This window comes from Dendrobates tinctorius, unplaced genomic scaffold (genome assembly GCF_039654945.1).
Source record: "Dendrobates tinctorius isolate UK_male_01 unplaced genomic scaffold, ASM3965494v1 ptg000017l, whole genome shotgun sequence".
NCBI classification, from domain to species: Eukaryota; Metazoa; Chordata; class Amphibia; order Anura; family Dendrobatidae; genus Dendrobates; species Dendrobates tinctorius.
The window spans coordinates 9,937,807-9,958,922 of record NW_027361685.1 but is presented as its reverse complement, the minus strand read 5'-3'; the positions used below and the strand labels follow the sequence as shown (position 1 = coordinate 9,958,922).

The 21,116-nt window shown below is 45.2% G+C and overlaps 2 protein-coding genes across 3 annotated transcripts in view; one reads left to right on the top strand and one right to left on the bottom strand.

The window, feature by feature from the left end:
* The window catches only part of LOC141082275 (uncharacterized), a 135,620-nt gene that overhangs the window by 31,379 nt on the left and 83,125 nt on the right, over positions 1–21,116 (top strand). The window lies entirely within an intron of this gene.
* LOC141082276 (uncharacterized) overlaps positions 17,062–21,116 on the bottom strand; it is a 38,705-nt gene continuing 34,650 nt past the window's right edge. Inside the window, exon 5 of one of the 2 annotated variants that reach the window (XM_073566217.1) lies at positions 17,062–18,968. In XM_073566217.1, coding sequence (XP_073422318.1) covers positions 17,533–18,968 — 1,436 coding nt within the window. In that variant the 3' untranslated portion in view covers positions 17,062–17,532. The remainder of the gene's footprint in view (positions 18,969–21,116) is intronic. The other variant, XM_073566218.1, reaches the window with a different exon arrangement.

Here is a 21,116-nt window from a genome sequence, read left to right as displayed (position 1 = left end):
CACTCACTGTGCACTATAACTGGGGCCACTCACTGTGCATCATAACTGGGGCCACATACTGTGCATCATAACTGGGGCCACTCACTGTGCATCATAACTGGGGCCACTCACTGTGCTGTATAACTGGGGCCACACACTGTGCAGGTAACTGGGGCCACTCACTGTGCATCATAACTGGGGCCACACACTGTGAATCATAACTGGGGCCACATACTGTGCATCATAACTGGAGCCACACACTGTGCATCATAACTGGGGCCACTCATTGTGCATCATAACTGGGGCCACTCACTGTGCATCATAACTGGGGCCACTCACTGTGCATCATAACTGGGGCCACTCACTGTGCATCATAACTGGGGCCACTCACTGTGCATCATAACTGGGGCCACTCACTGTGCATCATAACTGGGGCCACTCACTATGCATCATAACTGGGGCCACTCACTATGCATCATAACTGGGGCCACTCACTGTGCATCATAACTGGGGCCACTCACTGTGCACTATAACTGGGGCCACTCACTGTGCATCATAACTGGGGCCACATACTGTGTAGATAACTGGGGCCACTCACTGTGCATCATAACTGGGGCCACATACTGTGCATCATAACTGGGGCCACATACTGTGCATCATAACTGGGGCCACACACTGCAGATAACTGGGGCCACTCACTGTGCACCCTCGGCTTATACACGAGTCAATACGTTTTCCCAGTTTTTTGTGGCAAAATTAGGGGGGTCGGCTTATACTTGAGTATATATGGTACTCACCAAATCTCTGGTACCCAAAATACCTGGATGACCAGCCAATGCGGAGCAATGAACTTCAGACATCACTCTCTTTCTCCACTGGTCAGGAACATACAATTTTCCCATAGGGCAACGCTCCTGTTTTCTCCACCTCTCCTCAGTCTCGTGATATTCCTGATCATCTGGCCAATTTTTCTGGGATTGTCAAGACACTGACTGATCTGACCAAGAAGGGAGCTGATGTGCCGAATTGGGGCTGGTGATTCTGTTATGAATGGGTCACCGAGGAGTAAAAACAAAACAAGCTCGTCTCAGAAAACCAGAAAGGTTGGTAACTATGCAGATTGCAGATCCCTGATCATAACCACACAACTAGCAGCAGTCGTGGAGCGTTCCTACGATGAATCTAGACGCCTCGTCACAACTGGAGAACTAAATAAGCCTAAAGCAAGAAAAGGGGAAATCTAACTGCCCCAGAGCAGACCCCAAAGGAAAGACAGCCCCCACACATGTATTGATGGTGAGAAAAGATGAAAACACAAACACAGGCAGGAAAATAGGCTGAGCAAATGATGGGGCCCACACTAACTAGAAAGGATAGGAAAGACACTGTCTGCAATCTGCCAAAAACCCTACAAAAATAATGTCCAACACTTCTGATAACAAAATTAACCCTGAAGTCACTAGACTTCTCCCACTATATCAGCACTCTGAAATATTCTGAGACAGACCAAAAAGAGGCCAATCTAATAAGGGACAGAAATAGCAAATTGGCAAATACAGATGAATAAGAGAGGAAATTCAGCACAGCCCCAGTCGGGGCTGGCTGGCCTCATAAAAAACTGAATAGACCAACAAAGTCAAGTGTGAACATTAGCAAAAGACTTAGCTTGAGATGACTGGAACAGAGGTGAAAACCAAGACCTGAGAAGCCAGAAGTATCACCAGCACCAGAATAGGGCGTCGGCTGTCTTAAATCCAGTCAGAGATTCCAGAGATCCAATCGCTGTCCTCATCATCAGGTGGCAGATCTCCACCACTTAAATCAACCTCACTAACTCCTGTCACCACCAGAGGGAGAATGGAAGGAGAACTCCCAACTGGTAGACCAGACAATGAGTTCACAACACACCCTCATATCCACCCTCTGTATATGCACCCCCATAGCCATCCTCTATAGTATATGCAACCCCATAGCCACCCTCTGTATATGCAGCCTTATAGCCACCCTCTGTATATGTAGCCTTATAGCCATCCTCTGTATATGCACCCCCATAGCCACCCTCTGTATATGCACCTCCATAGCCACCCTGTATAAGCTGTTATGATTGAGTCACCGTAGGAGGCAAAAATAGAAATGCTAGCTAAGTCCAGAAAACCAGAGAAGTTGGCAGCTATCGGATTGCAGACCCCTGAACCTATCAACACAACTAGCAGTAGCCGTGGGGGGGGGCTCCTACGATGCCCTAGGCCCCTCGATCACAGCCGGAGGACTACATAGCCTAAAGACAGAAAGGGAAATCTAAACTGCCCCAGAGCAGACCCCAAAGCAAAAGGCAGCCCCCCACATATAATGACGGTGAAGCAAGAAGAAAGAACAAAACACAGACAGAAAGATAGACTGAGCAAAGATGGGGCCCATGCTAGCTTAGATAGGAAAGGACAGGAAGGCTGCTGTCTGCAATCCGTGAAAAACCCAATGAAAATAAGAGCCAACAAACTGACAGTAAAAAAGGCCCTGAAGACGCTAGGCTTCAAAAAAGCTATGTCAGTACTCAGGAATATTCTGAAGACAGAGCAACAGGCAAAAGGAGATTCAGCTCACCCCAGCAGGGAATGGCAGAATCCAGAAAAGCAAGGAAAACAAAACACTAATGCAAAAAGGCAAAGCAGAAATCTTAGCTTTAGATGAGCAGGAATCAGACTGGTTTCCTAGAAGTCCACAGAGAAATCACCCGCAGGCCAGAAGGGCGTCGGCAGCCTTATATCCAGTCATTAACTCCACTCAGCCAGTCATCATCATCAGCCCCAGGTGTTTGACAATCAGACTCACTACCTTTCTTCACCAGAAGAGGGAGTTCCTCGGGCCTCAGTAGTGAAGGGGAAAATTAACTCACAACAGTACCTCCCCCTTGAGGAGGGGTCACCGAACCCTCAACCACGCCACCAGGGCGATCAGGGTGAGCCCGATGAAAGGCACGCACCAATCTTTTGGCATGAATATCAGAGGCAGAGACCCAGGAAATATCCTCCTGACCATAACCCTTCCACTTAACCAAATACTGGAGTCTCCGTCTAGCCAGACGGGAATCCAGTACTTTCTCTACCTCATATTCCATGTTACCTTCAACCAATACAGGGTCTGGAGGTGCAACCCCCGGAACAACAGGTTCAACAAACCTCTTCAACAAAGATTTATGGAACACATTATGGATTTTAAATGTGACAGGAAGAGCCAAACGAAAAGAGACTGGATTAATAATCTCCAAAATCTTGTAAGGTCCAATAAATCTAGGCTTAAACTTAGGAGAAGCCACCTTCATAGCAATATTTTTTGATGATAACCACATCATATCACCAACCTTAAATTGGGGACCAATCAGGCCCGGATTGGCAATATAACCAACCGGGCATTTTCCCGCTGGGCCGCTGTCACGTGGGCCGCGGGCGGCAGCGCCGATCATCTGGCCGCTTGCCAGCTGCTGCGGCCACTGTTGCTCCTGCCCCGGCCCTCTGCGGGCACGGCGGTGATAGTTTCCAAGTTCCTCCCGCACTGCAGGGAGATAAGCCGCCACACACCCCCCCCTCGCACCCCATCCTCGCCTTAGCATGAGACCCCCTCCCCCCCGCAGCCACTCACAGCGTCGCACTCGCTTGCCTGCTCGCTCTGTTCGCAGGACCTGTGATGAGGTCACAGGAGGGGAGGAGTCAGGGGGTCACATGATCAGGAGCCTTTGTCCAGACCCCCGATCATGTCACCCCTGACTCCGCCCCTCCTGTGACCTCATCACAGGTCCTGTGCGCTCAGCCTTGCCTCTACCGTCTGCAAGACTCTGCTTTGCTGTTGTCATGGTGCTGGTTGAAGTAAGTATGTGTGGGGTCAGGATTTACAGTGTGGATGTAGCAGAGCCGTGTGTGTACGAGGTGTACGGAGCGGAGCCGTGTGTACGAGGTGTACGGAGCGGAGCCGCGTGTGTACGAGGTGTACGGAGCGGAGCCGCGTGTGTATGAGGTGTACGGAGCGGAGCCGCGTGTGTGCGAGGTGTACGGAGCGGAGCCGCATGTGTACGAGGTGTACGGAGCGGAGCCGTGTGTGTACGAGGTGTACGGAGCGGAGCCGTGTGTGTACGAGATGTACGGAGCAGAGCCCTGTGTGTACGAGGTGTACGGAGCGGAGCCGTGTGTCTACGAGGTGTACGGAGCGGTGCCGCGTGTGTACGAGGTGTACGGAGAGGAGCCGCGCGTGTACGAGGTGTACGGAGAGGAGTCGCGCGTGTACGAGGTGTACGGAGAGGAGCCGCGCGTGTACGAGGTGTACGGAGAGGAGCCGCGCGTGTACGAGGTGTACGGAGAGGAGCGCGTGTAGGAGGTGTACGGAGAGGAGCCGCGCGTGTACGAGGTGTACGGAGAGGAGCCGCGTGTGTACGAGGTGTACGGAGAGGAGCCCCGCGTGTACGAGGTGGACAGAGTGGAGCCGTGTGTGTATGAAGTGGAGCCATATGTGTACGGGATGTACGGAGCGGAGCCAAGTGTGTAAAAAGCATACAAAGCGGGCTTTTCCCACGGACACAGGAGTACATGGTGGAGCCCCGAGGAGCATTTTAAAACACACACATGACGTTCCACCTGAAGTGATGTGCTGGAAGCTGACCGGAAATTAGATAATTTCTTGAGGAGATTGTGACGGAACCAGGAATGCTTCAGATCCATCATCGTGTCCTCCTCCGACAGCGCAGACAGCAGGATCGCCTTGGAATCGGGGATGCCGGCCATGTGAGCGGATCATGATAGGTCCTGCACCGGGAGGCTCAGGTGGGCACTACAATGGGAGCCGGGCTGCTATAGTATCTTTCCTCTCTCTCTGTTCTTTCTTTCTTTTCTTTACTTCTTTCTTTCTCTCTGTTCTTTCTCTGTCTCTCTCTGTTCTTTCTTTCTTTCCCCTCTTTCTTTCTCTCTCTGTTCTTTCTCTGTCTCTCACTGTTCTTTCTTTGTCTCTCACTGTTCTTTCTTTCTTTCCCCTTTTTTTCTCGCTCTCTGTTTTCTTTTTTCTCTCTCTCTCTGTTTTCTCTCTTCCTTAGTGCCAGTCAGTGTGCCCATAATGCCAGCCACTGTGCCCTCAGTACCAGTCAGTGTGATCAGCAGTGCTAAATGGGTGCGATTAGGTGTGGACATGGGTGTGACTATTTGTGAAATGGGTGTGGCTGGGCGTGGCCAAAATTTGCGCGCCGCAGTCTTTGTCCATCTTTCCCTTCTTCAAAAGTTGGGAGGTATGATAGGGGCGGCTATGACCAGGTGGTCTGGTTGCCCAATGGATAGCAGTTCTGCCAGGAATTCTGTAATCATGCATACAAAAGGGGACAGAGATTTGGGAGGAGTACTGTACCTAAAAGCAATAAATAGGACTGAGCTGAAATACTGGGCACAGCTATGACTACATGTTATATAGTCGTGTTAATCTCCTCTCACTTCTTGTAAACTACAAGTGTACAAAGATATTATATAGTCACCATGTGACTAGTGGGCCTGTGTAACTTCAAATGCCAGGGCTGAATTTTAGTCCCAGTCCGGCCCTGGGACCAATGGTCCTATGTCGGTTGGAAAACCGCTGGGCCTTTTCCTGGGAGAGAGATAACTTATCCACCACTTGGTCCCAGATCTGGTGCATTCTCTCCACCACAGTGTCAACCCCTGGGCAGGCAGAGGGCTCCACCTGCCCTGAAGAAAATCGAGGATGAAACCCAAAGTTACAAAAAAAAGGAGACATCAAAGTGGCAGAACTAGCTCTATTATTTAAAGCAAATTCGGCCAAGGACAAAAATGAAACCCAATCATCCTGATCAGCAGAAATAAAACATCTCAAATATGACTCCAAGGTCTGGTTTGTTCTCTCTGTCTGCCCTTTGGCCTGAGGGTGAAAAGCAGAGGAGAAGGACAACTGAATTCCCAGCTTGGAACAGAAAGTTCTCCAAAATCTAGACACAAACTGGACTCCTCTGTCAGATACAATGTTCTCAGGAATCCCGTGCAAGCGAACCACCTGTTGTAAAAACAGGGGCACCAATTCAGAGGAAGACGGCAACTTAGGGAGTGGTACAAGATGAACCATCTTAGAGAACCTATCACAAATCACCCAAACAACAGTCATCCTTTGAGAGATAGGCATATCAGAGATGAAATCCATTGAAATATGGGTCCATGGCCTCTTGGGGACAGGCAAAGGCATCAACAACCCACTAGAGCGAGAACATTTAGACCGGGAGCATGTCCCACAGGACTGCACAAAATTCCTGACATCACGAGACAAGGAGGGCCACCAAAAAGACCGACTCACCAGATCTCTAGTACCAAAAATACCTGGATGACCAGCCAAAGTAGAGCAATGAACTTCGGACATCACTCTCTTCTTCCACTGGTCAGGAACATACAACCTTCCACTGGGACAACGCTCAGGTTTGTCCTCCTGGAACTCTTCCAGAGCATGTCTCAAATCGGGCGAGATGGCAGAAAGAACTACCCCTTCGCCTAAGATGGTAGCAGGCTTGGTCACCACAGGAGAATCAGCAAAGAAGCTCCTAGAGAGGGCGTCAGCCTTGACATTCTTAGTTCCAGGAAGAAAAGAAACCACAAAATCAAAACGTGTAAAAAACAAGGCCCACCTAGCCTGTCTAGGGTTCAAGCGCTTAGCCGACTCTAGGTAAATCAAATTCTTGTGGTCAGTGAGGACCACGACTTGATGCTTAGCTCCCTCCAACCAATGTCTCCACTCCTCAAATGCCCATTTCATGGCTAACAGTTCCCGATTCCCCACATCATAGTTACGTTCAGATGGAGAGAACTTTCGGGAAAAGAAAGCACAGGGATTCATTTTAGATGTTACAGGATCCTTTTGGGACAAAACAGCTCCTGCACCAATCTCAGAAGCATCCACCTCTACCTGGAACGGAAGTGAGACATCAGGTTGCCGCAAAACCGGGGCGGAGGTGAATCTTCGCTTCAGCTCCTGAAAGGAAGAAACAGCCTCCGGAGACCAATTTAACACATCAGCACCCTTCTTAGTCAAATCAGTCAATGGCTTGGCAATACTAGAAAATTTTGCTATAAATTTCCGATAAAAATTAGCAAAACCCAAAAACTTCTGGAGGGCCTTCAAAGAAGTGGGCTGAACCCAATCGTAAATGGCCTGTACCTTGGCCGGGTCCATTTCAATAGTTGACGGGGACAAAATAAATCCCAAAAAAGAAATCCTCTGTACTCCAAAAAGGCATTTAGATCCTTTGACATACAGGGAATTCTCCCTCAAGATCCGGAACACAGTCCGAATATGTTCCACATGAGAATCCCAATCCTTGGAGAAGATCAAAATATCATCCAGATAGATAATCAAAAATTTATCGACAAAATCTCGGAAAATATCGTTCATGAAGCACTGGAAGACAGAAGGGGCATTAGTGAGCCCAAAAGGCATCACCAGGTACTCAAAATGTCCCTCCGGAGTATTAAACGCCATCTTCCATTCATCCCCATGCTTAATGCGAATAAGATTATACGCCCCCCTGAGGTCAAGCTTGGTAAACCAGCAAGCACCTTTAACTCTGGAGAATAGATCAGAAATCAGGGGTAACGGATACTGATATTTAACAGCAATTTTGTTGAGAAAAAAACACGAAATAAGGAGAAACAGCGAGATTTACATTATATTAAGATAATACTATGAATAAAAAATAATATATCGCTGGAGAGTGTTGGACTGTTTAAAGGACAGTCGTGTTGAAAACACCAAATTTACAAAGAAAAAAACGACCAGAAAGTCCCAGAAGGATAATATATTTTATTACGTCATTAAAAAATAGTTAAAAACCATTACATAAAAATAGGTAATACATATACTGAACAAAAAAGGGGGGTTATGCTACCCAGATATAAAGCATAAAAAATGTGAAAAAAATGGTGAATAAGCGAAATAGATATTGATATATATAATGAATAATAAACAATATAAAGTGCACAAACACCAAAAAATATATTATAAACCATAAACATAAGTGTAAACCACTACCACAGTAAACCTATATATATCAATATATCGAAATAGTGCATCTGTGTGATAAGGTTGAAAAAGGACACTATATGTGTCACCGTGAATTAAGGTGTCTACCGACCAGGAAAGGAAAAATATTGCAAAAATAACAATAAAAATAAGTGAAAATACATACAACCTCTCCTGGTCTCCTGGGGAAGCAACCCGGTCCCTTAATTCACGGTGACACATATAGTGTCCTTTTTCAACCTTATCACACAGATGCACTATTTCGATATATTGATATATATAGGTTTACTGTGGTAGTGGTTTACACTTATGTTTATGGTTTATAATATATTTTTTGGTGTTTGTGCACTTTATATTGTTTATTATTCATTATATATATCAATATCTATTTCGCTTATTCACCATTTTTTTCACATTTTTTATGCTTTATATCTGGGTAGCATAATCCCCCTTTTTTGTTCAGTATATGTATTACCTATTTTTATGTAATGGTTTTTAACTATTTTTTAATGACGTAATAAAATATATTATCCTTCTGGGACTTTCTGGTCGTTTTTTTCTTTGTAAATTTTGTTGAGAGCACGATAATCAATGCAAGGTCTTAATGATCCATCCTTTTTGGCTACACAAAAAAAAACCGGCACCTAAGGGTGACGAGGATGGTCTAATATGACCCTTCTCCAACGCCTCCTTAATATAGGATCGCATAGCCTCGTGCTCGGGTACAGATAAATTGAAGAGCCGACCCTTGGGAAATTTACACCCCGGGCTCAGTTCAATAGCACAGTCATAACTCCTATGAGGAGGCAGAGACGCAGACTCATTCTCACTAAATACATCATAAAAGTCCGCCAAATAATCAGGAACATCATGCGACTGAGGAGAGGTGGAAAACACCGGAGCCTCACTAAGGGCACACCGACAACCCCAACTCACCACAGACACAGATTTCCAATCCAAAACTGGATTATGAATTTGTAACCAGGGAAACCCCAGAACAATAGTATTTTGCAGATTATGTAACACCAAAAACCTGCAATTTTCTTGATGGTCTGGGGCGACCCGCATTACCACCTGGGTCCAAAACTGAGGTTTATTTTTAGCCAAAGGAGTAGCATCAATCCCCCTCAAAGGGATAGGCGTCTGCAGAGGTGTCATCGGAAATCCACAACGTTTAGCAAAATCCAAGTCCATTAGGTTTAGAGCTGCTCCCGAATCCACAAAAGCCTTGGCGGAAAATGTGGACAGGGAGCAGATCAGAGTAATAGCCAGAAGAAACTTAGGTTGAACACCACCAACAGAAAACGTGTGTGCAAAGCGTTTCTCGCGTTTAGGACAGACAGAAATAATATGCGAGGCATCTCCACAGAAAAAACACAACTTATTACGCCTTCTGAACTCCTGACGCTGCTCTCTGGAAAAAACTCTATCACATTGCATAGGTTCAGACATCTGTTCAACAGGTGGCAACACCTCTCGTGCAGCTCTGCGTTCGCGTAAACGCCGATCAACCTGAATGGCTAAAGACATAGAATCGTCAAGACCAGAGGGAACAGGAAATCCCACCATAGTATCTTTTATGGCTTCTGACAACCCCTTCCGAAAGAGAGCAGCCAGCCCACTTTCGGAATTTTTGACAGTACAATTCTGCAGAATCACGACCCTGGTTCAATGCCAGCAGGGTCTTTTCAGCCTGATCAATGGCATTAGGTTCGTCATACAACAACCCCAAGGCCTGAAAAAATGCATTCACATTAGTCAGAATAGGATCATCTGGTTTCAAAGAAAACGCCCAATCCTGGGGATCGCCACGCAGCAAAGAGATGACAATTTTAACCTGCTGCGCGGAGCTCCCTGACGAGTTAGGCTTCAAGGCAAAAAATAATTTACAATTATTTTTGAAATTCAAAAATTTAGACTGATCCCCAAAAAATACATCAGGTATAGGAATCTTTGGTTCAGCAGCATGTGAATGAGCAAGGTAGGCGGAAATTCCCCGCACTTCCGCAGCGAGCTGCTCCACACGATCAGACAATTGCTTTATCTCCATTGAGAGAAAAAAAATTCCCCCTACGGCCTCAGAGATATAGAGGAAAAAATATACACACTTTTTTTTTTTTTTATACAATTCTTTCCTGCTATTGAGTACCCTAGAATCTGCGGTAGGGCGGGTGATTCTGTTATGATTGAGTCACCGTAGGAGGCAAAAATAGAAATGCTAGCTAAGTCCAGAAAACCAGAGAAGTTCTCAGCTCTCGGATTGCAGACCCCTGAACCTATCAACACAACTAGCAGTAGCCGTGGGGGGCTCCTACGATGCCCTAGGCCCCTCGATCACAGCCGGAGGACTACATAGCCTAAAGACAGAAAGGGAAATCTAAACTGCCCCAGAGCAGACCCCAAAGCAAAAGGCAGCCCCCCACATATAATGACGGTGAAGCAAGAAGAAAGAACAAAACACAGACAGAAAGATAGACTGAGCAAAGATGGGGCCCACGCTAGGTTAGATAGGAAAGGACAGGAAGGCTGCTGTCTGCAATCCGTGAACAACCCTATGAAAATAAGAGCCAACAAACTGACAGTAAAAAAGGCCCTGAAGACGCTAGGCTTCAACAAAGCTATGTCAGTACTCAGGAATATTCTGAAGACAGAGCAACAGGCAAAAGGAGATTCAGCTCACCCCAGCAGGGAATGGCAGAATCCAGAAAAGCAAGGAAAACAAAACACTAATGCAAAAAGGCAAAGCAGAAATCTTAGCTTTAGATGAGCAGGAATCAGACTGGTTTCCTAGAAGTCCACAGAGAAATCACCCGCAGGCCAGAAGGGCGTCGGCAGCCTTATATCCAGTCATTAACTCCACTCAGCCAGTCATCATCATCAGCCCCAGGTGTTTGACAATCAGGCTCACTACCTTTCTTCACCAGAAGAGGGAGTTCCTCGGGCCTCAGTAGTGAAGGGGAAAATGAACTCACAACAATAAGCACCCCCATAGCCACCCTCTGTATATGCACCCTCATAGCCACCCTCTGTATATGCACCTCCATAGCCACCCTCTGTATATGCACCTCCATAGCCACCCTCTGTATATGCACCTCCATAGCCACCCTCTGTATATGCACCCTCATAGCCACCCTCTGTATATGCACCCTCATAGCCACCCTCTGTATATGCACCTCCATAACCACCCTCTGTATATGCACCCTCATAGCCACCCTCTGTATATGCACCCCATAGCTATCCTCTATAGTATATGCAACCCCATAGACACCCTCTGTATATGCACCCCCATAGTCACCCTCTGTATATGCACCTCCATAGCCACCCTCTGTATATGCACCCCCATAGCCACCCTCTGTATATGCACCCTCATAGCCACCCTCTGTATATGCACCTCCATAGCCACCCTCTGTATATGCACCCCCATAGCCACCCTCTGTATATGCACCCCATAGCCACCCTCTGTATATGCACCCCCATAGCCACCCTCTGTATATGCACCCCCATAGCCATCCTCTGTATATGCACCCCCATAGCCATCCTCTGTATATGCACCCCTATAGCCATCCTCTGTATATGCACCCCCATAGCCACCCTCTGTATATGCACCTCCATAGCCACCCTCTGTATATGCACCCCCATAGCCATCCTCTGTATATGCACCCCCCATAGCCATCCTCTGTATATTCACCCTCATAGACACCCTCTGTATATGCACCTCCATAGCCACCCTCTGTATATGCACCCCCATAGCCACCCTCTGTATATGCACCCCCATAGCCACCCTCTGTATATGCACCCCCATAGTCACCCTCTATACATGCACCCCCATAGCCATCCTCTGTATATGCACCAGTTGCCATGGCTTCAACCTTTTTCTACCGACAGCTCACCTTTATTCTGAAATGCCCCTCTAGTGTGCCTAACCTTATCTACGGGCGGCCACACGTAGCAAGTCAGAGCGAGCCTGCCAAGCTGTAGCGGGAAGGCTCCTTGCCTCTCACCCGGTAGACCTACAGGATGTAACGAGAAGGCTCTCACCCATTAGATCAGCTGACTAGAATAGGAATAGGCCTTTTTCCTTCCAGCCCAGCTCCATGGATTGTGGGAAGGCTACTTTAACTTAGACAGCTCATCTTTCTTTTGAAATGCTCTTCTGTGTGTCTGGACCTCTGTCTTACAGCCCACACATAGCAAGTCAGAGTGAGCCTGCCAAGGTATATCCAGAGGGCTCCTTGCCCTCTCCTCATCCACAACAAGAAAACCTGCTGACTAAAGTAAGAAGGCCCAGGTGTGATAGGCCTCTGACCTACTTTATCAGCCATACAGTCGGCTACCTCCTTTGCTGATACACAATTTGCTATACAAATCAATCACACAACTAGAAGCGGGTTCAAACACATTAATGACCAAACAATCACTTACAATTTCCTTCTAAATTAGGCACCATATTTTACTTTCAACTTCCACAATTTCTTTCCATTTCAATTAAGTACTGTTGCTTTAAAATGCACAAATCTTATAGCGAGCCTTTCAGAACCACAGAGAATCTGAGCGCCGCTCTGTGAATCCTCTCATTAGACACTCAGCAGAGATAAGACGAGAGGAGCGAGAGAAGGGGAGAAGAGAAAGTGCGCAGCGCCATCATTCCCCCTCCCATCAGAATGTAGTGTCCTTCAACTAACAGAATGCCATAGCGCTTTAGACTTAATCAAAATCAATTTCTACAAGAAAAACTCAAAATCACGGGATTTCAATGTAAGGGCAGATAACTGTATAATGTAAGTAACCACGTCTTGCCCTTTTATGGCCAAATGCATTCAGGAAACTTTACAATGTAATGCCACATATAACACGAGCTATATCATTACTCAATTCATTCAGTCTCAGATGTAGATTTGAAATATCTATAACGCATCTGTCCGGGATTCCCCCACAACTAGAAAGGTCACAAATCTCTTGACACAAAATGATGTGTGTTGATTCATTCATACGGTCATTTGATTTTACAAAGAGAAGATAACAAAAATCCCTTATCTCAATTACTCATCTCTCATTTCATTCGGAGGTTCTCATAGACATATATACAAGGATTCACACAGCCTGCGTATCCTGCACTTTGGATTTGACACCTTAACCTGCAGCCGTGTCCACTGACACTCTGAGAACACCAAAGCCAACTTCTTAAGCAACAGGAATCAATGAAAACCTGAGCAACCAAAAACCACAGCCCTATACAAAATAGAGCCTCATATGATTTACTGAAAATCCAAAATAGACGCTGCATAGAGTCTATCCCAGACTTTGTGATACACAGTACACCAGTACACGACCAGTTAGTATATTAGTATATTGCCAGAACAGATTAACAGATAATACAGATGACAATTATTATCTTATTACTCTATTATTCAACTCTCATACGGACATACTCACCGCTCACTGGTGATGTGGGTTATTTTTGAACTGTGTTTGTACAGTCTTACCCAGAGATATGTAGAGATTAGAGTTGAGCGACTTTGGTCGGATCGGGTTTCGTAAAACCCGAATGAAACAAAATAAGTTTCAGATGAAACTCGTCCGACTAGAGCAAAAAAAGTCGGAGTTTCGTCCGACTTTTATTTCCCATTGACTTGCATTGGGGTCGGGTTTCGGACGAAACTCCGACTTTGTTTTGCTCTAGTCGGACGAGTTTCATCTGAAACTTATTTTGTTTCATTCGGGTTTCACGAAACCCGATCCGACCAAAGTCGCTCAACTCTAGTAGAGATCCTTAGAGAGGTTGCAAATGCAAAATCAGTGTAAGAATAAAAGTTCTCACCTGCTGCAGCCTGGATTCTGCATTTTCAACCTCCCAGGAAACTCCCACATATGGATTCCGAATAGGCTGGTCTCCACACGGTCCCCGTTGGGCGTCAAAACTGTCGTAGCTGCTTTTTGTTCTGACCAAGCGTCAGATCTTGCCAGATCACCAGTGAGGCCAGAGTACGAGGTTTCGCCCTTCTGTTCACAAGCGCTTGGAGACAAAGAGACTCAACACACACGCAGTGGTCAAATCACTTTATCTGACGTAATGCAGCAAAAGGCAATATTTTTATACCATTTACAACAATATGTGGCTCTATGGAGCTCATTTGACCCCCACCATCACCTCAGGGTCGTACCTTGTTTACAATGTACCCAGAACATGTTGTTGAGAACAAATATGATAACAAGTATAGTTTCCTTGAAGACAGAGACTAATACTCTACATAAGAATAACACATAGCAATAATAGGAAAAAAGGCATTTGAAGTCTTAAAGGTAATTAAAGGGATATAAAAGCAAACCATTAACTCTTCTATATCATACACAGGACCTCTGTATATAGTATACAATGTATAGTGTCAGTGTACAGGTAACACACTAACTCACCAGTGATGTCTCTAGGTGAAGTCCTTCATCCTTGTTTTTCTTCATCCAGCACAGATCGCCATCACTTCTTCCAGCCAGCACTCGTCTCTGCAGGAAATAACAGTTATCTAGAGCTCCGCTTGCAGAACACACTATTTATTTTTTCCCAATTACTACATTACACCACATGAATAAAAAAGGCGACAGTGTCGCTCTGCACAGTACAGGACCACCCCCCCATTTAAAACAGTATACTCAAAAAATTAAATACATCACTGCAGTAATAATATCCCTTAATTTACCCCTATGGTAATAACATCCCCCATCCTGACCCCTGTGTGTCTCATTCCTGGCTTTAGCCATATGTTCTCCCATCCCGCCCTCATGAGTGTCCATTCTTCCCCATATGATCTCCATTGTATCCATCCTGCCCCATGATCCTGTGTGATCTGTCTCCAACCCTGCCCCATCTGTCTCCAATCATGCCCCGTATCTCCATTCTGCCCGTCTCCAGCATTCTGCCCCAGTCTCCAGCATTCTGCCCCAGTCTCCAGCTCTCTGCCCCAGTCTCCAGCTCTCTGCTCCAGTCCAGCATTCTGCCCCATGTTTAGCATTCTGCCCCAGTCCAGCATTCTGCTCCAGTCCAGCATTCTGCTCCAGTCCAGCATTCTGCCCCATGTCCAGCATTCTGCCCCAGTCTCCAGCATTCTGCCCCAGTATCCAGCATCCTGCCCCATATCCAGCATTCTGCCCCAGTCAAGCATTCTTCCCCATGTTCAGAATTCTGCCCCAGTCTCCAGCATTCTGCCCCAGTCCAGCATTCTGCCCCAGCACCCAGCATTTTGCCCCAGCACCCAGCATTTTGCCCCAATCCAGCATTCTGTCCCAGCACCCAGCATTTTGCCCCAAGTCCAGCATTCTGCCCCAGTTAAGCATTCTGCCCCAGTCCAGCATTCTGCCTCATGTTAAGCATTCTGCCCCAGTCTCCAGCATTCTGCTCCATGTCCAGCATTCTGACCCAGTCCAGCATTCTGCCCCATGTTAAGCATTCTGCCCCAGTCCAGCATTCTGCCCCATGTTCACTATTCTGCCCCAGTCCAGCATTCTGCCCCATGTTAACCATTCTGCCCCAGTCCAGCATTCTGCCCCATATTAAGGATTCTGCCCCAGTCCAGCATTCTGCCCCCCGGATCGCCGCTGTCAGAAAAGAAACAAAACAATTTCTCCTTACATGGCCGCGTTCCAGTGGCGGGCGACGCTCACACTCCCTCCACGCTGCAGCGCGCTCTAGCCGGCGACTGACACTAACGTCACATGCCGGCGAGGTGCACGCTGCTGCTGACGTCAGCTGCCAGCCTCTGATTGGCTTGTGGCTGCCGTGGCTGTTAACTATTGACGTGCGGGCCGCCGGGCCCGCATGTCAATAGCGTTTAACTGCCACTGCGCCGAGGGCCCGGTTTAGCTGCCGATAGGGGCCCAGTGAGCAGAGGAGACCAGGCCCGATGCGGGCCCCCTCTGCCCTCCGGGCCCCATACGCCAGTCAGGGCAGTAATGCCCAGATGGCGGCCCTGCATGTATCATGTTAACCGAAACAGTCAGAAAACTAGCCCCATATTGGCAGATCCCAGACCTCAAACTATATACTGTGTAAGTTTATAAGCCACTCCAGTGTCGAGAATAGATAGTATGTGAAAATACAGTATATACCACTCAGGGAACACTTATCTTTCAGAGATAATTTCCATATTCATACTAAATAATGGCACAGATCTCCCAGACATTATGGTTGCACATATTCCTAGTCTTTATACCGATATTGCACTCATTCCCTGACAGACCGCAGCACGGCCATTAGTTAGAAGCTTCTAATGATCTTTGGAGCAGGTAAGTTTTCCCTGAGTGGTACATATTGGGCCGTCTGAAGACTGAGTTTAGTCTAGGACAATTTGTCTGCACTACTAATTAACAGCTGTTACAATCCCACCAAGGACAACATCTGCAAGGAGTTTGTATGTTCTCCCCTTGTTTGCGTGGGTTTCCTCTGGGTACTCCAGTTTCCTCCCACATTCCAAAAACATACTGATAGAAAATGTAGATTGTGTGCCCCATCGGGGACAGCGATGATAATGTGTGCAAGCTGTAAAGCGCTGCAGAATATGTTAGCGCTATATAAAAATAAAGATTATTATTAAGATTATACCAAACTAGGGCAGTCCCTATAGGAGAAAAATCACAAGAATTATACTGTATTGTCACATACTATCTATTCCTGACACTGGAGGGGCTTATAAACTTACGAAGTATATAGTTTGAGGTCTGGGATCTGCCAAAATGTGGCTAGTTTTCTGACTGTTTCGGATAACATGATTTTAGCTTTTTTTGTCTAGTCTCATTTGAATATAGGTCAATATTAAATACTCTCCTGATGAGTCGCCTTTGGTGAGGTCGATGAAGCACGTAGAAATGAGAGCCTTGGACAGTGAGTGTGTATACGTCATCTCACCCACTGAACTTTGGGTACATGTTTTTTCTATTAGTCACCTTCTGACTAACCTTCAGGGGGTGAATTATGGGTATAGTTTTACATTTGGAATTAATAAAGTTTACTTTTATCCTTTTTTCAGCAAAAATGAGGAATGACAAGAGACAACCCATTTAAGAAGATTCTATTTTGGTTAAAACTATTCAAACATTATGGACATAAAAAAGGCTTCTCCCCTATGTGACGTCTCTGATGTTTATTCACAGTTGATTTCCAAGTAAAATATTTCCCACATTAAGAAAATGAAAAAGGCTTCTCCTCTGTGTGAGGTCTCTGATGTCTAACAAGAAGCGCTTTCCGGTTAAAACATTTCCCACATTCTAAACAGGAGAAAAGGCTTCTCCCAATGTGTGCTCTTTGATGGCGATCAAGATCTATTTTCCATGTAAAACATTTTCCACATTCTGAACATGAATATGGCTTCTCTGCTGTGTGAATTCTCTCATGTGTAACAAGACTTGAATTCTGAGTAGAACATTTCAACATTCTAAACATCAAAAAAGCTTCTCTCCTGTGTGAGTTCTTTGGTGAGTAAGAAGCAGTGATTTATGTGCAAAACATTTCCCACACTCTGAACATCAAAAATGCTTCTCTCCTGTGTGAGTTCTCTGGTGTTTTACAAAATGTGATTTCTGCTTAAAACATTTCCCACATTCTGAACAGGAAAAAGGCTTCTCCCCTGTGTGTGTTCTATGGTGAGTAACAAAATTTGATTTATCTGCAAAACATTTCCCACATTCTGAACAGGAAAAAGGCTTCTCCCCTGTGTGAGTTCTCTTGTGAGTAACAAGCAGTGATTTACATGCAAAACATTTCCCACATTCTGAACAGGAAAAAGGCTTCTCCCCTGTGTGAGTTCTATGGTGTTTTACAAAATGTGATTTCTGCTTAAAACATTTCCCACATTCTGAACAGGAAAAAGGCTTTTCCCCTGTGTGAGTTCTCTGGTGAATAACAAGCAGTGATTTACGTGCAAAACATTTCCCACATTCTGAACATGAAAAATGCTTCTCCCCTGTGTGAGTTCTCTGGTGATTAACCAAAATTGATTTCTGGTTAAAACATTTCCCACATTCTGAACAGGAAAAAGGCTTCTCCCCTGTGTGAATTCTCTGGTGTTTAACAAAAGTTGATTTCTGGTTAAAACATTTCCCACATTCTGAACAGGAAAAAGGCTTCTCCCCTGTGTGAGTTCTCTGGTGAGTAACAAGCATTGATTTACGTGCAAAACATTTCCCACAATCTGAACAGGAAAAAGGCTTCTCCCCTGTGTGAGTTCTCTGGTGTTTAACAAAATGTGATTTGTGGTTAAAACATTTCCCACATTCTGAACAGGAAAAAGGCTTCTCCCCCATGTGAGTTCTATGGTGAGTAACACAATTTGATTTATCTGCAAAACATTTCCCACATTCTGTACAGGAAAAAGTCTTCTCCCCTGTGTGAATTCTCTGGTGTTTAACAAAAGTTGATTTCTGGTTAAAACATTTCCCACATTCTGAACAGGAAAAAGGCTTCTCCCCTGTGTGAGTTCTCTGGTGTCTAACAAAATGTGATTTAAGTGCAAAACATTTCCCACATTCTGAACAGGAAAAAGGCTTCTCCCTCGTGTGAATTTTATGTTGAATAACCAAATTTAATTTCTGGTTAAAACATTTCCCACAATCTGAACAGGAAAAAGGCTTCTCCCCTGTGTGAGTTCTATAGTGAGTAACCAAATCTGATTTCTGGTTAAAACATTTCCCACATTCTGAACAGGAAAATGACTTCTTTGCTTTAGGAGCAGTTTGTTTTTTAATGCCTCTTTTGTGACTTTGATTTTCCTTAGTAGTCGGTAATGAATCAGAAGATGGGACCTGTTTCATAGGATCAGATGACGGATCTTTGCTGTGAATGGATGATGATATATCTGGAGTAATAGCATTCACTTCAGTTGTATCTTGCAGGATCTCAAGATCATCAGATTTAAAAATTGAAGATGTCAGCTGTCCCTCTGATCTCCTGGTGCAGTCATCTGCTAAGATAGAAAACAATTTTTTTAATAAAATATCATTGAGTTTTATATTTTTGAACATTTCTACTTAAAGAAGTTGTCCACCACTATAACTTTTTTTTCATAAATCTTGCCATTATGTGCCAGTAAAAACATCCACTGTGTTTATATTAGCAATATTACCTTTTATCATGCTCTAGCAGCACATTTTCTGTGCTGGCTCCAGCTCTCATCGGGTTAATCGACAACTTCCTTTCTCCCGACTTACTGTGCTCTAATACTACAAGTTCCATGATGCATTGCACTGGCCTGTAAGCCAGCACCTTGCACACCCACTCCAAAACACACCCAAACCCCTCCCTCCTCTCTCTTCAATCTGAAGCATCTTATTGTAAGGGTCTGTGCACACGTTGTGGATTCTACTGTAGATCTGCAGCGGATTTGGCCCTGCGGATCCGCAGCAGATTCTCCTGCGTTGTACAGTGTCATTATAGTCAATGTAAAACAAAAACCTCTGTGCACATGGTGCAGAAAATCAGCAGCATAAACGCTGAGAGTTCATTACTGCAGAATGTCGGATTCCGCAGCGTTTTACACCTGTTCCATTATAAGAATCCGCAGGTGTCAAAAAGCAGGTGAAAGTCACACAAAATCTGCAGGTAAGACGCCAGTCATTTTACCTGCGGATTTAACAAAATCTGCATGGAAAAATCCACAGCACAATCTGCCACGGGTTCACATAAAACACATTGCAAGCATCATGAGCGCACACACGCAGGAGCGCGCACAGACACAGGCGTTCTTAATAATAAGTCCCCATGTACACACCGTTATAGTGCTGAGAGCTATAAGGCTGTGTGCACACCGGGCGGATTCCAGGGCGGATCATTCCACACAGAATCTGCAGCTCTTGGCAGAAAATGCAGGTGCATTATTGATGCGCTTTTCATGTGTTTTTCACATGCGGATTTGTGTGCGTTTTTGCAAGCTAAATAAAGATATGTTATTTAACAAAAAATGATTTGTGATGTCATTTCTGTCCAACCTCCTCTTTTACACTTGTCCAACCCACACTACATTACACACCGATAGATAGAGGATAGAAAAAAAGATAGATAGATAGATATGGGATAGATACAGAGATGGATGGATAGATAGATCCATATATCTATCTATAGATAGATCCATATATCTATCTATAGATAGATCCATAGATATAGCCATGGATATTTCCATAGATATTTTATTTCCATAGATATTTCCATATATATATATATATATATATATATATATCCATAGATATATCCATATTTATTAATGAACAATATTTCATTTAAAAAAAAATAAGAAATAAAAAAAATGGCGTGGGCTCCTGCACAATTTCCTTTGCCATAGGGGGAAAGCCGATGGCCGGGGGCCAATATTTGTAGCCTGGGAAGGGGATAATACCCATGGCCTTTTCCCAGGCTATGAATATCAGCCGGCAGCTGTCTGCATGTCCTTTACTGGCTATTAACATAGGGGACCCCCAAAAAAATGACGTGGGGTCCCCCTAAATTTTATAGCCAGAAAGGCAACACAGACAGTTTCGGGCTGATATTCATAGCATAGGAAGGGTCCATGGATATTGGACCCCCCTGGTTACAAATACCAGCCCACAGTCGCCCCAAAAATGGCGCATCTATAAGATGTGCCAATTCTGGCACTTAGCCCCTCTCTTCCCACTCCCGTGTAGCAGTGGGATATGGGGTAATAAGGGATTAATGTCACCTTGCTATTGGAAAATGACATTAAGCTCGGTTAATAATGGACAGGTGTCAATAAGATGCCTATCCATTATTAATCTTATAGTAATAAAGGGTTAAAAAACACACACACATAAGAATAAAGTATTTTAATGAAATAAAACACAACATGGAATTCATATTTTTTTTGCACGCCCAGATCCAAGCGATGCCCTTGGTCTCCTGTATTAAAAAGTAATAAAATAAACAAACAAACCGTATACTCCCTGTCCGACACAGTCCAATTAATAACAAGTGTCCCACGACGATCTCCCCTACAGAACAGTGACATCAGGTGAGTGGGCCTCCCAGTGATGAACTGACAGGAGACAATGGCTCCTGCAGTGCATCACTGAGGTTACATGAGTTCAGGCTCTCACTTTGCAGC